Source organism: Leptonychotes weddellii, chromosome 12 (assembly GCF_054177405.1).
Source record: "Leptonychotes weddellii isolate Sample4059 chromosome 12, ASM5417740v2, whole genome shotgun sequence".
Taxonomy (NCBI): Eukaryota; Metazoa; Chordata; class Mammalia; order Carnivora; family Phocidae; genus Leptonychotes; species Leptonychotes weddellii.
In genome coordinates this window covers 2,339,887-2,353,039 of record NC_138380.1, presented here as the reverse complement: position 1 = coordinate 2,353,039, position 13,153 = coordinate 2,339,887, and the positions used below count along the sequence as shown (strand labels likewise).

At 48.4% G+C, this 13,153-nt stretch overlaps 1 protein-coding gene across 12 annotated transcripts in view; it reads left to right on the top strand.

Annotated features, from left to right (window-relative positions):
• Nucleotides 1–13,153, top strand: part of RBM33 (RNA binding motif protein 33) — a 125,361-nt gene that overhangs the window by 103,236 nt on the left and 8,972 nt on the right. For 4 of the 12 annotated variants that reach the window (XM_081799775.1, XM_081799774.1, XM_081799770.1 and 1 more), the window contains 2 exons: nucleotides 3,603–3,812; nucleotides 8,275–8,496. The exons of 1 other annotated variant lie outside the window; for it this stretch is intronic. In XM_081799775.1, coding sequence (XP_081655901.1) covers nucleotides 3,603–3,812; nucleotides 8,275–8,496 — 432 coding nt within the window. The remainder of the gene's footprint in view (nucleotides 1–3,602; nucleotides 3,813–8,274; nucleotides 8,497–13,153) is intronic. 7 more of the 12 variants (XM_081799776.1, XM_081799771.1, XM_081799782.1 and 4 more) reach the window with 4 other exon arrangements.

The following is a 13,153-nucleotide window of genomic DNA, read 5'->3' as shown; positions in this document are numbered from 1 at the left end:
CCTACACCCTCCCCAAAGAAAAGAATTCAAGCATATCCAAAAATAGAGGTCACATAGCTTTTTAAGGTAAAGACTTTGAAACATTATGCAGCTAGAGTAGGCGGCCCCTGCCTGGCTCGGGCACCAGCTCACACCTTGGGTGGAAGAGCTGTGGGACAGCTTTCAGAAACACAGACTAGCATCTTAAACGTTTCTGTGGATGATGATCTTCCCACAGTGCTTCCGCTGTCATTTGGGGGTCTTCCTCTGTGAGGTCGGAGTGACTGTCAGCTGGCGGTGGTAATGCACTTGATGGAGGCACAGAGTCCGAGCACGGGGGACCCCTGTCTGGTTCAGCCATCCGCAGCCTTCGCTGGACAGCCATCACCCACAGAGCCTTTAAAATACGTTCCTTTCTGCGTCCCAGCTCCACAGGGTCTAATTGGATGGATTCTGGATTAAAGCCCAGGATGGCTCAGATTAGAACTCTCCCCAGGTGACTGGTAGGTAAACTGAGTGTCCCTGACCAGTCGGGGCAATGAGAATACAAGTGGTCCTTAGGAGAAAGCACTCATTCGTCTTCACCAAGCATGATGTGACCTGCCCATTTGTAGTAGATGCCCTTTCTGGGTTGACAGAGGTTCCTTCTGTCCCTCGTTTGTAGAGAGGTTTAATCAGGCATGCTTTTCCTACACGAGTGCAGGCGATCATGTGGCTCGGTAACATTCATTGGTTTTGCAGTGTCCAGCCAGCCTTGCATTCCTGGGGTCAGTGTTGCTAGGGCATGGGGCGCGGTCCCTTTTCTGTGTGGATGCGTCAGGTTGCTGATATTTTGGTAGGGACCTTTCTTCACGTACGTTTGTGAGGGTGTGCTTTGGCGGCTTTCCTCTCCTGTGAGGTCTTCAGCGTTTCTCTCCGGGTCGTGCCGGCCTCAGAGGATGAGTGGGAAGGTTCTTCCTCCTCCTCTCTTCTTCCTGAAACAGTGAATGAAATTGGTAATTTCATTACCAATTCAGTGTCTTCTCAGATTTTCAGATTTTCTCCTCATTCTTGAATCCGTCTTGGTGTTTTGCATTTCTTTTGCAGTCTGTCCGTTTCACCTCAGCGGCCTGACTTGTTGGTATAAAGTTGTTCATGACGTCCTTTTTCATTTTGGTGGGGCCTGTCGTGATGACCTCTGCTCTCTTGTTTCTGATTTTGGTCATTTGTGCCCTGTCTCTCCCTTTTTCTTGATCAGTTTAGTTAGAGGTCATCAGTTTTGTTGATCTCAAAAATGCAACTTTTGGTTTCATTGATTTTTCTCTCGTTTTTCTCTTACCTGTGTCATTGCTCTTTGCTGTGATCTTATCGTTTCCTGCCTTGTATTTTGGGTTTGATTTCCCTTTTTTCCCCTAGCTTCTTGAGATGAAAGCTCAGGTTATTGATTTCAAGTTTTTTTTCCTTTCTGACATAACTCTTTAGTTGCATCCCCTAGATTTTGATTTGTTGTATTTTTATTCAGTTCAGAATATTTTTTGATGAGTTTTTTTATTACTCCATTTCTTAGCTGGCTTCCTAGGGGTTGACCCTGTTGCTACATAGCTTGTTGGTTGGCCAGACAGTCATTCAGGAAGAGATTGGCCAGTGGTTTGTGGGGGGGGTGGGCACTGGCCCTCAGAGCCCCCCTCTGCTCGTCCTCCCTACCCACTCCCTACCCGTGTGAGCTTCCCTGGCTCCCTGGCACTTACCTAGGCCTTTTGGAGCGCTTTGATTTCCAGGATTTCCCATCGTGGTTTTCCGATTACTGGCTGGTCTGCTATTGTTCCAGAAAGGCCCCGGGCTGACAGGTTGGTGGGCGTTCCCCATTCCCTTCCCCCCAAGTTTGCTTCCGAGGCTTCTCAGGCCTGCCATCCGTGGCGGTCCGGGCTGCGGCCCTGCACGCCAGGTCTCAGGAGTAGGTGCTGGTCCTTGATTCTTTTCACTTTCGTTGACTCCCAGAGACCTGAAGTGCTTGTTCTGGATGGTTTTGTCAGATACTTACTTGCGGGGGGGAGGGAGGGGGATTTGCCATCCCCTTCATGCTGCCATAGCCAGAAGCCCTGCCACAGGTGACAGTTTTCATCCCATTTCTCTTGGGTCCCAATTACTTTGGGCAGTTTTTACACAAATCTTATCTACACCTATCTTGCTCCAGCCCCTGTCCCTTCACTTCATTCCATTAAACTGTCCCTAAAAGATAAGTATAGAGGGGAGCGAGGCACAGAATCCACAGGCTGCTGCTGAGCTGATTCAGCCAGCTCCTTTTGGAAACACTGGTGCAGCTCAGCAGGCCGCAGGCTGGGGCTCACTGACCGCTCACCGGAGCTCCTGTGGGCGTGAGGAGTGGAGCCTCGTGCTGTCCAGATCAGAATCTTACTGTCCACTTGCAGGCATCCATTTCTGCTCAGATTATGTAACTTAGCAGGGCAAGATAGGATTTTCTTGCTGTCCACACTTTCTTGGTCACCCGCTACTCTCTTGGAGAGACGCTGCACTTAACTGAACAAGCACCATCCGGAGAGGTTTTTTATGCTGCCTGGTGGTATCATAAACATAAATAGTACAGCTTGAGTATGTTCAGTAGCAAACATTTGAGAACATTTTAAAGATCTAATTGGCTTATTAAACGATTTGTGTATTGGGCAGCATCCCATCCAGCAAGCAGCGGAGGCTCCCAGGAGGTGTACAGAATGGGAGATTTTTATAGAAGGAGGAGAGGGCAAGAAAGTTATTGGCAAAAGAAAAGCATGGTTTCAGGCAGGTGGCTCTCCCTTAGGGGGAAAGTGCTTGTCTTATGCAGATGAGACAGAGCCCCTGTGGCCTGCTCTTTAGTGCTGATTGAAAACTTCCTGACTGACCAGCGAAGACCATGTTTCTGGGGGAGGTTGATTATTCCGTGAGCCCCAGTTTGGGAGCTCTAAGTGACACCATTTTGGGCCTGTGGTTTTCTTTTTAAGAAATTCAACAATTTTTAAGGTCAAGAAACAAGGGATTGTTAGTAAAACTCAAAAGGTTAGATTTCTGATCCTTGCAAAGCCTGTAATAGGGCCCACAAGTCTGTCCTGAATCACTGACTTGAGAGGGTGAGGCATTTGTGTCTCAGCGGGAGGCGGGGTGGGGGCGGGAGAGGACCAGGGGTCATTGCTATGTCCCCAGGGCCTACGGCCACAGCCAGTGAGATGCGTCCTGAGGACAGTCCACTTTGCGTTAGGTCTGAAGACGGGTTAAAAGTTTAAAACCCCTGCCCGTGCAAACGGTCAGATTTTAACAAGAACACTCTTGAAAGTGGCAAATGCATGTTGAGTGTGAAGTATTTTCAAAGTTAAGCAGTATTTCACTGGGCTAAACAGCACTTTAATCACAGACCTCTTGAGTGGATACAGTAATTAAAGATCTTCATGTTTTAAATTTCAAAAATATGATTAAAACCCAAACAGTGTCAGATGAGAAATTTCCTTAGTGGCTCTAGTGAAATGACAGGTTTGGTTTTTCACTTGTTTGAAATAGTTTTGCTCTCGGTTGAGCACTAACCGAGGCGGACTCCCCGATGCCGGGGACGGCCGCCCGGCCAAGCAGGTACTGACCAGCACGCTGCCTTGTTTCAGCAGGGAGGAGAGAGCGACGGCTTTTTTCACCCTGAGGGCCAGCCCCAGCGGCTCCCGCAGCCCCCAGAAGTGAGGCAGCAGCCCGCCCGCAAGGTGACGCTGACCAAGGGGGCCCTTCAGCAGCCCCAGCACGCACCGGTGGCGTCCCACGTGCACTCGGCCGGCCCTCCGGGCATCAAGAGCATCCAGGGAGTCCATCTGGCCAAGAAGGTACTGCCTGTTACCTCGGCCGAGCGCCGCGAACGAGTAGATGCTCTCCTAGTTAACAGCGGTCGGCATTTGGACGGTTCTCAGGAGCGCCTACAGCGCACAGTAGGAGGGCTCAAGTCAGTTTATAAATGAACAGTAATCCCCTTTGTTCTGGCTTCGGAAGCTCATGTGTTCACAAAAGGACTTTCCTCTCGTGACTTTGTAATGGGAGAAGTTGGGCAAAGACCGCACAACCGGGGGTGTGGCTGTGGCTGTTCTCTGCAGCTCTGCCCCGTGCCCTGGAGACGACCTTGTGCTCCTAGATCCCCGTCGGAGACGTTTGCTCAGCCACTTCCTTGCCGTTGCCCCAGTTCACAAGTGGGAAAGCGAGGCCTTTGGGGGTGAAGGACCTGTCTGAAGAAAGTGGCCCTGACTCTGATTCTTTCCTCCTTCCTTCGCCCAGGGGATTGAAGGGGTTCTGACTCTGACTGTGTGATAAGAGACAGGGGCATCCAGAACGCCTTCCGTGGAGGTGTATGTTCTCCTTTTGCGCACTGAATTTAAAACCTTCCCTAGGAGAGGAGTGTCCACTTTCTCCCGTTACGTCCCCGTAGTAGGGCGCCCTTCCCCTCAGCTGGTAGGGGAGCTGTCTCTGTTGCTTCCCCAAAGCCTTCACCTCTTTGCCTGACAGTAAAGTCTTCCTTTTGGTGTATAAGTCAGATGCCCCTTGTCCGGTGGAATTATGCAAGGGAGGAAGCAGGGCGGCAACACCTGCTTTTGAGTTTCTTCTAGAAAGCTCTGCAGTCTACTAGCTCTTCCTGTCTGCTTGTCCTTCTACTGATACTAAGTAGTAATAGTATTAATATGAAGGCCATTCTGAGTCTTTGAAGTATTTCAATGACTTTGTCTGTATTATAAGCACTTGATGATGCAGGAGCAAACAAAATTATTCCCCTTTTGCAACAGAAGACAGACATTAAATCTTAACTTCAGTCTTTGAAGGTTGCTCAGGTCTAAACCAGCTTCAGTCAGGGGCTGTCCCCCGATACATGAGGAGAGAGACATTAGAGGCCCCCTTCCCCGTACAGCTGTGTGCATCTGAAACCTTCGTCTACTCTCCTATGAAGTGAGGACAGCAATGTTTCCTAGCTCATGTGGGCTCTTGGGAGGATTTCATAAGAAGGTGCATATAAAAAGCATGGTCCCTGGTGTATAAGGAATACACCTTAATAATAATACATGATAAATAATATACATTAATAATAATATTGTTATTAATATTCTGACATAGCCAGAATATAAGAATATTTACTGCTGGTTTCCAGCCAGTTTTACTTGCAACTTCTTTTTTCCTAATTCCATTGTAGTTAACATCGGTGTTATATTAGTTTCAGGTGTACAATATAGTGATTCAGCAAAATTCCATACATGACCCGGTGCTCATTGTGCACCTGTCTCACCCATCCGCCCACCGACTCCCCCCTGTTGACAAGTGTGTTCTCTAGAGTTAAAAGTCTGTTTCTGGGTTTGCTTCTTTTTTTCTTTGTACATTTGTTTTCTTAAATTCCACATAAGAATGAAATCATGGTGTTTGTCTTTCTTTGACTTATTTCACTTAGAATAATACTCTCTATCTCCATCCACATCATTGCAAATGGCAAGATTTCATTCTTTTTGATGGCTGAGTACTATTCTGTGTGTGTGTGTGTGTGTGTAATATATATATATATATATATATATTACACACACACACATATACATACAGCACATATTTTTTCTCCATCTTCCGATGGACACGTGGGCTGCTTCCATAGTTCAGCTATTGTGTTTATGATTTTAGCCATTCTGACAGGTGTGAGGTGATTATCTCACTGTTGTTTTGATTAGCATTTTCATGATGATTCATGATGTTGAGCGTCTTTTCATATGTCTGTTGGCCATGTCTTCTGCCCATTTTTTAATTGGATTGTTTGGTTTTGGGGTGTTGAGTTATATCAGTTCTTTATGTATTTTGGATACTAGGCCTTTATCAGATATGTCATTTGCAAATATCTTCTCCCATTCCGTAGGTTGCCTTTTAGTTTTGTTGATTGTTTCCTTCGCTGTGTAGAAGCTTTTTATTTTGATGTAGTCCCAGTAGTTTATCTTTGCTTTTGCTTCCCTTGCTTCAGGAGACACATCTAGGAAAATGTCACTATGACCAGTATCAGAGAAATTACTGCCTTGTGATCTCTTCTAGGATTTTTATGGTTTTAGGTCACACATTTAGGTCCTTAATCCATTTTGACTTTATTTTTGTGTATGGTGTAAGAAGTGGTCCAGTTTCATTCTTCTGCATGTGGTTTTTCAGTTTTCGCAAGACCACTTGTTGAAGAGACTTTCTTTTTCCCATTGCGTATTCTTGCCTCCTTTGTCAAAGATTAATTGACCATATAGTTGTGGGTTTATTTCTCTGTTTTCTATTCAGTTCCCTTAATCTAGGTGTCTTGTTTTTGTGCCAGTACCATACTCTTGATCACTACAGCTCTGTAATATAATTTGAAGTCTGGAATTGTGACGCCTCCAGCTTTGCTTTCCCCTTTCAAGATTGCTTTGGCTATTTGGGGGTCTTTCGTAGTTCCATACAAAGTTTAGGATTGTTCTAGTTCTGTGAAAAATGCTGTTGGTATTTTGATAGGGATTGCATTAAATGTGTGGATTGCTTTGGGGTATTATAGACATTTTAACATAATTTGTTCTTCAAGCCATGAGCATGGAATGTCTCTCCATTTCTTTGTGTCATCTTCAGTTTCTTTCACCAGCGTTGTATAGTTTTCAGAGAACAGGTCTTTCCCCTCTTGGTTAGGTTTATTCCTAGGTATCTTAGTTTTGGTGTGACTGTAAATGGGATTGTTTTCTCAATTTCTCTTTATGTTGTTTCATAAACAGATTTCTGTACATTGATTTTTTTTACTCTGCAACTTTACTGAATTCATCAGTTCTAGTGGTTTTTTGGTGGAGTCTTAGGGTTCTTTGTATGTGGTATCATGCGATCTGCAAATAGTGAAGGTTTTACTTCTTCCTTACCAATTTAGATGCCTTTTATTTTTCTTTTCTGATTGCTGTAGCTAGGACTTCCAGTCCTGTGTTGACTAAAAGCAGTGAGAGTGGACATCCCTTTCTTGTTCCCGATCTTTGGAGAAAAGCTCTCAGTTTTTCCCATTGAGTATGATGTTGGCTGTGGGTTTTTCATATGTAACTTTTATCATGTTGAGGTATGTTCCCTCTAGACCTGTTTTGTTGGTTTTTACCATGAATGGACGTTATACTTTGTCAGATGCTTTTTCTGCATCTGTTGAAATGATCATGTGGTTTTTATCTTATTGATGTGATTTACGTGCACCTTTTGATGTGTTTTCCAATGTGACTTCTCTTGAAATACCCTTTTGCACTTTTCAAAAACTCACTTCCCAGGCGGAGTTTTGTTGCCTTCTGGGGAGTGTTAAATGTTTTGTATGCATTTCCCTTTGTTTGGTGCCCGTTCATGTGCAAAGGTTCCGTTCTGATTTCCATTTACCTTCCTCTCTGCCCTTTTCTGTGATGAACAGGGGGTCATTTTTGTCCCTTTGTACCCAGGTTCTAGGGCAGAATTTGGGTTAGGATGTCTGGAAGCCCTGGTGCTGTTCAGTTCCACCTGCCTCCTGCCTTTCACCACTGACCTGCAGAGGAGGAGTTTTGTTTTAGAGAAAGCATTTGGCACTTGGTGCTTTATCTAATTTTCTAATTAGAAAATACCAGAAAGATTCAGCTGTCTCCTCTTCTTTAAAAGACTGGTTTTGAACCCCTGGACAACTTAAAAATCTCCTGAGGTCTGGGCCCTGCTTTAGACCAGGGACATCATCGCTGTGTGGTGGGGAGGGGAACACGGGCATTGTTGTGGCTTGGATTTTGTTGGTGTTGTTAAAGCTCTGTGATGTGCGGCATGGTGACGTGCAGCAGCTGCGAGGTGACCCCAGCTACAGAACCTGCCTTTCAGATTTCTCAGGGTGCCAGCCTCACAGAGTCAGGAGGAGACTTGGGTCCATAATGTTGGGGCTTGTGGTGGAACCAGTCCCCTTGGATGTGGCCTGGAGTACGCCGGGAGAAATTTGGGCTCTGGGGCTGTTAGGACGAGACCCAGACAAGTTTCTCAGCCCCTCTGATCCTGCTGCTTCATCTGCCAACAGTGGTTACACTGCAAGTGCCTACCCATATTGCACTTGGTGTGGACCTAGAGTCACACCTAGCTCTTCTCTTTCCCTCCTTTGCCTCCACCCAGACTTGCTGGGATGGTTTCACTTCAACATTAAACCCTGCTCTGGTAGTGGATGAAAAGTACAGAGGATCCTGGAGCTCGTGGTATATTGTAATGGATTCTGAGTTGCGTTGCCCACTTGTATAATCTTAGCAGCTGTGGGAAGAAAATCCAAAGCTTAAAAGTCAAATCATACTTTGCTGTTGCCAGGTCCTCATGCACGGGAGAGGCCGAGGCGTGGCAGGAGCGATGGGCCGGGGACGCCTGATGCCAAACAAGCAGAACCTCCGAGTGGTGGAGTGTAAGCCTCAGCCCTGTGTCGTGTCTGTTGAAGGCCTTTCTTCGTCCACCACTGATGTCCAGCTGAAGAACCTACTGATGTCAGTGGGCCCCATTCAGGTGCGTCACCTGAGGCCCTTCCGCAAGACTCAGGTCTCGGTTTAAATTCCCTCTGTGTTGGTTACTTCATGTTAAAATAGTACATTCGAGAAGAAAGACATATTTTATTTCCTGGGCATGCCCTATCAGAACTTTGCCTTAGAGTTAGATTATTTGGAAATTTTCAGGTGCTCAATTACGAGACTTATGAAATGATTTTGCCAAGTCCTCCTATTCTCCTCAAGTTTACATAGGCATCTGTACATACATACTTTTTGTTGTCACACACTTTTGTTTGTAGTAACTTAAAACTTTTAAAGCATTTAGCCTTCTTAACCATAATTTCCAGAAATAGCTCACATGTTAACAACTATGAAACTTGGTTTAGATTTTACAGACATGAAATAACGTAGACTATAGTTTGATCTCTTTATTTTACAACGGGTTATTTCTGAATGCTCAACAGTCTCTGCTGAGCTGGCTGCAGATTGTCTCCAGTTCTGCAGTAAACAGAATTCTCCACTCAGACCCCTGGTCTCTGCATCTTCTTGAGTCCTGTAGGTCAACCAGCAGAGAAGCGGGTTGACCTGGTTTTCCTTGAGCCTCTCGTCTCTCTGGGTCAGGTCCCACGTGGGCGAGACGTGGAGTGTGAATATCAGATTTCCGCGTGCTTTCCTTTCAGGGGATTTTCTAGCCTCTTGCTGCATGAGTGAATGGGGAAACATCAGACTAGAGTTGAGACAAATAATTTTTAACATGTTTGAAATCTGTCTACTGTTGAGAGTCTCTCAATGTGAGGAGTGGATGAAAGCCCTTCCCAAACCCACCCTGTTCTTCATTTCCGGATTCCTCGGGAGATGGTGAGGGTCAGTTTCTGTTTGTGTGTCATAACAGAAAGTTAACACTTGGGCTTCCGTGTTCAGTGCAGTCGATGGCGCGGTGGTGCAGCAGAGACCATTGCCGGTTACGTGGGGCCAGCAGCCCCTTCCCGCGGGTCACCGCAATGGGGACAGACTTGCAGGAGCAGGGCAACATGGAGTGTTGTAGGTGCATTAACGCATGCTCATCCTGGCCTGAGACTCCCACACGTGGTGGTGGAGAATCTGGGCTGCAGTCACAGTGAGTCTGGACTAGCAGACCAGAGCCTACTCCAGGAGTTCTGAGGACTGGTGTTCTCCGTGAGGGCTCGCGGGCAGTCTCTTTCCATGTGCGCTGGGGGGTGACAGCTTGGCTGCCCTCCACACGTGATCTGCTAGTGGTCGTGGCTTTGCTTCCTCACACATAGTCTTGATAATTCTGAGCGTCCTCAGCCAGGATGTGGTTTTCAGGGTCCGTGTCTGAATAGCGGTGCAGGGTCATGGGCTGCTTGGAGCCATTGCTAAGCCACCTAACTCTGGTCTTAACCCACCTTGAAACTTGAATTTTGAATTTTGCATTTGGGGCCTAGCTTTTTTTGTTCTGAAAAGTATTAGAGATCAGTATGTTATAAATAAAGTTTGATTGAGGGAACCTAAAGCCAAACAAAAACAGTATTGGATTATTTAATGCCTTATAGGAGGAGGAGAATGAATTTTCTAGGTTCCATCAGTTACCCTTAAGATGGGGTGGAAGGTGAGCTTCCATCTGCCCCTGGAGAAACCCCTGTGGAATGATGAATTTAGCACTTAGATAAGGGCCTGTTCTTCCACCCGGGGGGGAACAAAGCAGAGTGCTCGCGTCTTGCCAGTCTTAGTCCCATAGGATTGTTTTGAGGGGGAGTTTATAAATTTTTAAACACCACATTCACAGAATGTCAGGTTTCTTCATTAAAAAAAAAAATAAAACAACGTAACACGTCCCTGCGAGTGTTAGATAGCTAAAGAGTGATATTGATTACACATTTTAACAAGACTCACTTACGGTTTAAGTATAAGTAGACTTGGAGAAAGGACGGCGCTTGGTAACCCAAACCTTCCACGGTCCTGACGGGAGGTGGGTTTGTGTGGAGCTTCTGTGTGCGCTGGACTCTGGCGCCACCTCGCGTCCACTTGGTGTAATAGCCGGTGGTGTCTAGCCCTTTGTAAAATCACAGCGACGGCGTGTGAGCTCCGCTTCTTGAACTGTGAAATCTGGGAGGCTTTCTGAGGGTGATAGTGCGCTGTGACGAGCTGGCCACGTTTCTCTCAGATTAGTGCGCTATCCCCTTAAACGGTACTCAGAGACCTCTCTAGAAAGTCCATGTTAAAGTCCTGTATGGACTCAGTCTTCACAGAGTAAGGAAAGACGGAAGGATTTTGTAGACACGTTACAAGCAGGAGGTAGCCACGGCGGGAAGAGTACCGGAGCGTGTTCAGAGTTGCAGGGGAGAGGGCCGCGCGGCACTCGGTAGCAGCCATGGTGCGAGTCTGAGTCTGTGAGAAGGCCGTGCCTCGGTCCCCAGACCCAGCGGGAGGCATCTGCCCCCTGGTGACCTGCCTGGCTTCCCGCAGGAGTGACCCTGACCTCCTGCTCCGTCCCGAAACGCAGAAGCCAACGGAGCTCTTCGGGTCAGGAAGTAAGCTGGTTAGCACACCTGTGGCTTTGTTGCTTGTCTTTATTTCCCCGTTTGCTAGGTTATGCCTAAAATGGTGCCAAGAAGAAAATTTGTTATCCTATAAATCAATGAAATGTCATGGTGTAAAAATAAAGTGGTTTCCTCACAAAAGCAGAATGTTTGAAATCACTTAATGGGACTCCGCGGCCGGTTCCCCGTTGTGATCATCACCCACATAAGCGGGGCAGCCGTGCCGTGCACGTTCTCTCCGCCGCCCTCTGTAGTCACTTCTCCCAGCAGTCCTGTGAGTCGTTCCTGAGCTGGGACGAGAGTAGAGGTGGACCCGGGCAGCTTGTTGTTGACGCTGCACGGGGCCCTCACCCTGCAGCCGGGGGGTGCAGCCGGCGTCCGGCTCTGAGACGAGGCTTCGGAGCAAGTCCCGATTTTGCCGGTTCTTGGTGTGTAATTCTCGGACAGAGCGCTTCTCCTCCCGTCAGACTCTCGTCACCCACATGAGAACTTACCCTGCTCCTTCGTAGCTCTCCGTCATGCCCTGGCAAACCTCGGGGGATGGAAGAGACGGCAGCCTCCATGTCGCCCTTGAGGGGCAGCGAGCGAGACAGGACGAGACGAGCTGCAGGTGCAGGCGCGCCCAGCGTCTGTGTGTGCTCTCGGAGTGGGGGCTGCTGGCCCAGATGGTGCGTGCTCCTGAACAGCCCTCCGGGACCCACAGAGTCTGCCCACTGCCTCCTGACACTGTGGTTCCCGTGTGTCTCATTCTGGAGCGCATCTCAGCCTGCGCAGCGAGGTGGGGCCCCTCTGGGCGCTTCTGCGAGGTAGGCTCACGTCGGGGGAGTCTGACCTGCTCTGAAGATGCATCTCGTTCTGACCCACCAAGGAGGTCTGGTCGATGAAATAGAAAAGGTTTGAATCTCGAGTGAAAGCAGTTCAGTCATTTTGTAGTTGAGGACATCTGGGAAAGAAAGCACTAGGTATGGTCAGCGTAGACGGACGACAGACCCACGCCACAAGGTGTAAAGAAAATAGAGATGTGGACACATGATCTGAACCTGCACTGGGAAAAAAAAAGTCCTGAAAACACCGTCAGGAACTGAAAAGAAGAACGGATTTTCAGGAGCCAGTGTGACAGCACGAGAGCTCTTCCAAGAGCTTGCATGGGTTCTGAAGGGTAGGTGTGTGCAGCGGAAGGAGGCTGGAACAGCAGCGAGGGGAGAGGCGGGGGACCATCGGGATCAGCACGAGCAGCGTCAGGACGTGGAGCCACAGGTGGGCGAGCCGGAGCCCTGAGACTTTGGGAACGACGCCGGCTGGGCACTGGAGCAGACGGAACCGGACCACGCCTGCTGCAGCGGCAGGTGTGCGTTGGGAGGCGTGGGAGCCCGTGGGAGCCCGTGGGCTGCCCGCCGTGCAGGGCACACTTGCTGCCATCGGTGCTGCGTGTCGCCGTGTGGGGACACAGGCCTACCGGGCATGGAGGAGAACAGGTTGGCGGCACTGGCCGGGAGCGGGGGGCTTCTGCGCTCTCCGTGGCTCTTGGCTGGCCTCAGAGGGGCGCCCACCCGTGGGCGTCTGGGTCAGGGCTGCAGTGGGGCTGCTCTCAAGCAGTTTCACTTGTGTTTAAAGCAACTGATACAATTCTTGGCTTAAAGTAATCACTGAAGGTGCTGGGGGAAGAAGCTTATTTATTTATTTTTCTAAGATTTTGTTTATTTGAGAGAGAGCAGGAGTTGGGGGGGAGGGCCACAGGGGGCTGTGGGGCTTGATCCCAGGACCCCAAGATCGTAACCTGAGCTAAAGGCAGATGTGTAACTGACTGAGCCAGCCAGGCGTCCCCGGAGGGGAAGGAGTCTAAACAGATTTTCAGAGCTGCAGAACCCTGTTAGTGTCTCTGTGACATTTATCTGACCATATGCACACACACAGGCACTTCCTAGAAAGACAAGGAACTTTTCCTAATTGGGGAAAGAGGCCGGGGTTCTGAGCGACATGGACATCTTCTGGAATCCAGCCGCAGGCTGGAGAGCCTGTCACTGCTCGCCTTGTTGCGTGTCAGGCGGAGCGGACCGGCCCCATGGGGGTGGCAGGCAGCTGTAGCTGCCAGCCGAAGTTTCATCGTGCATTTTACTCCTTAGAGAAGCACAGTTATTCTCAGGAAGTGAAGTGGTCTCACATCTGAAA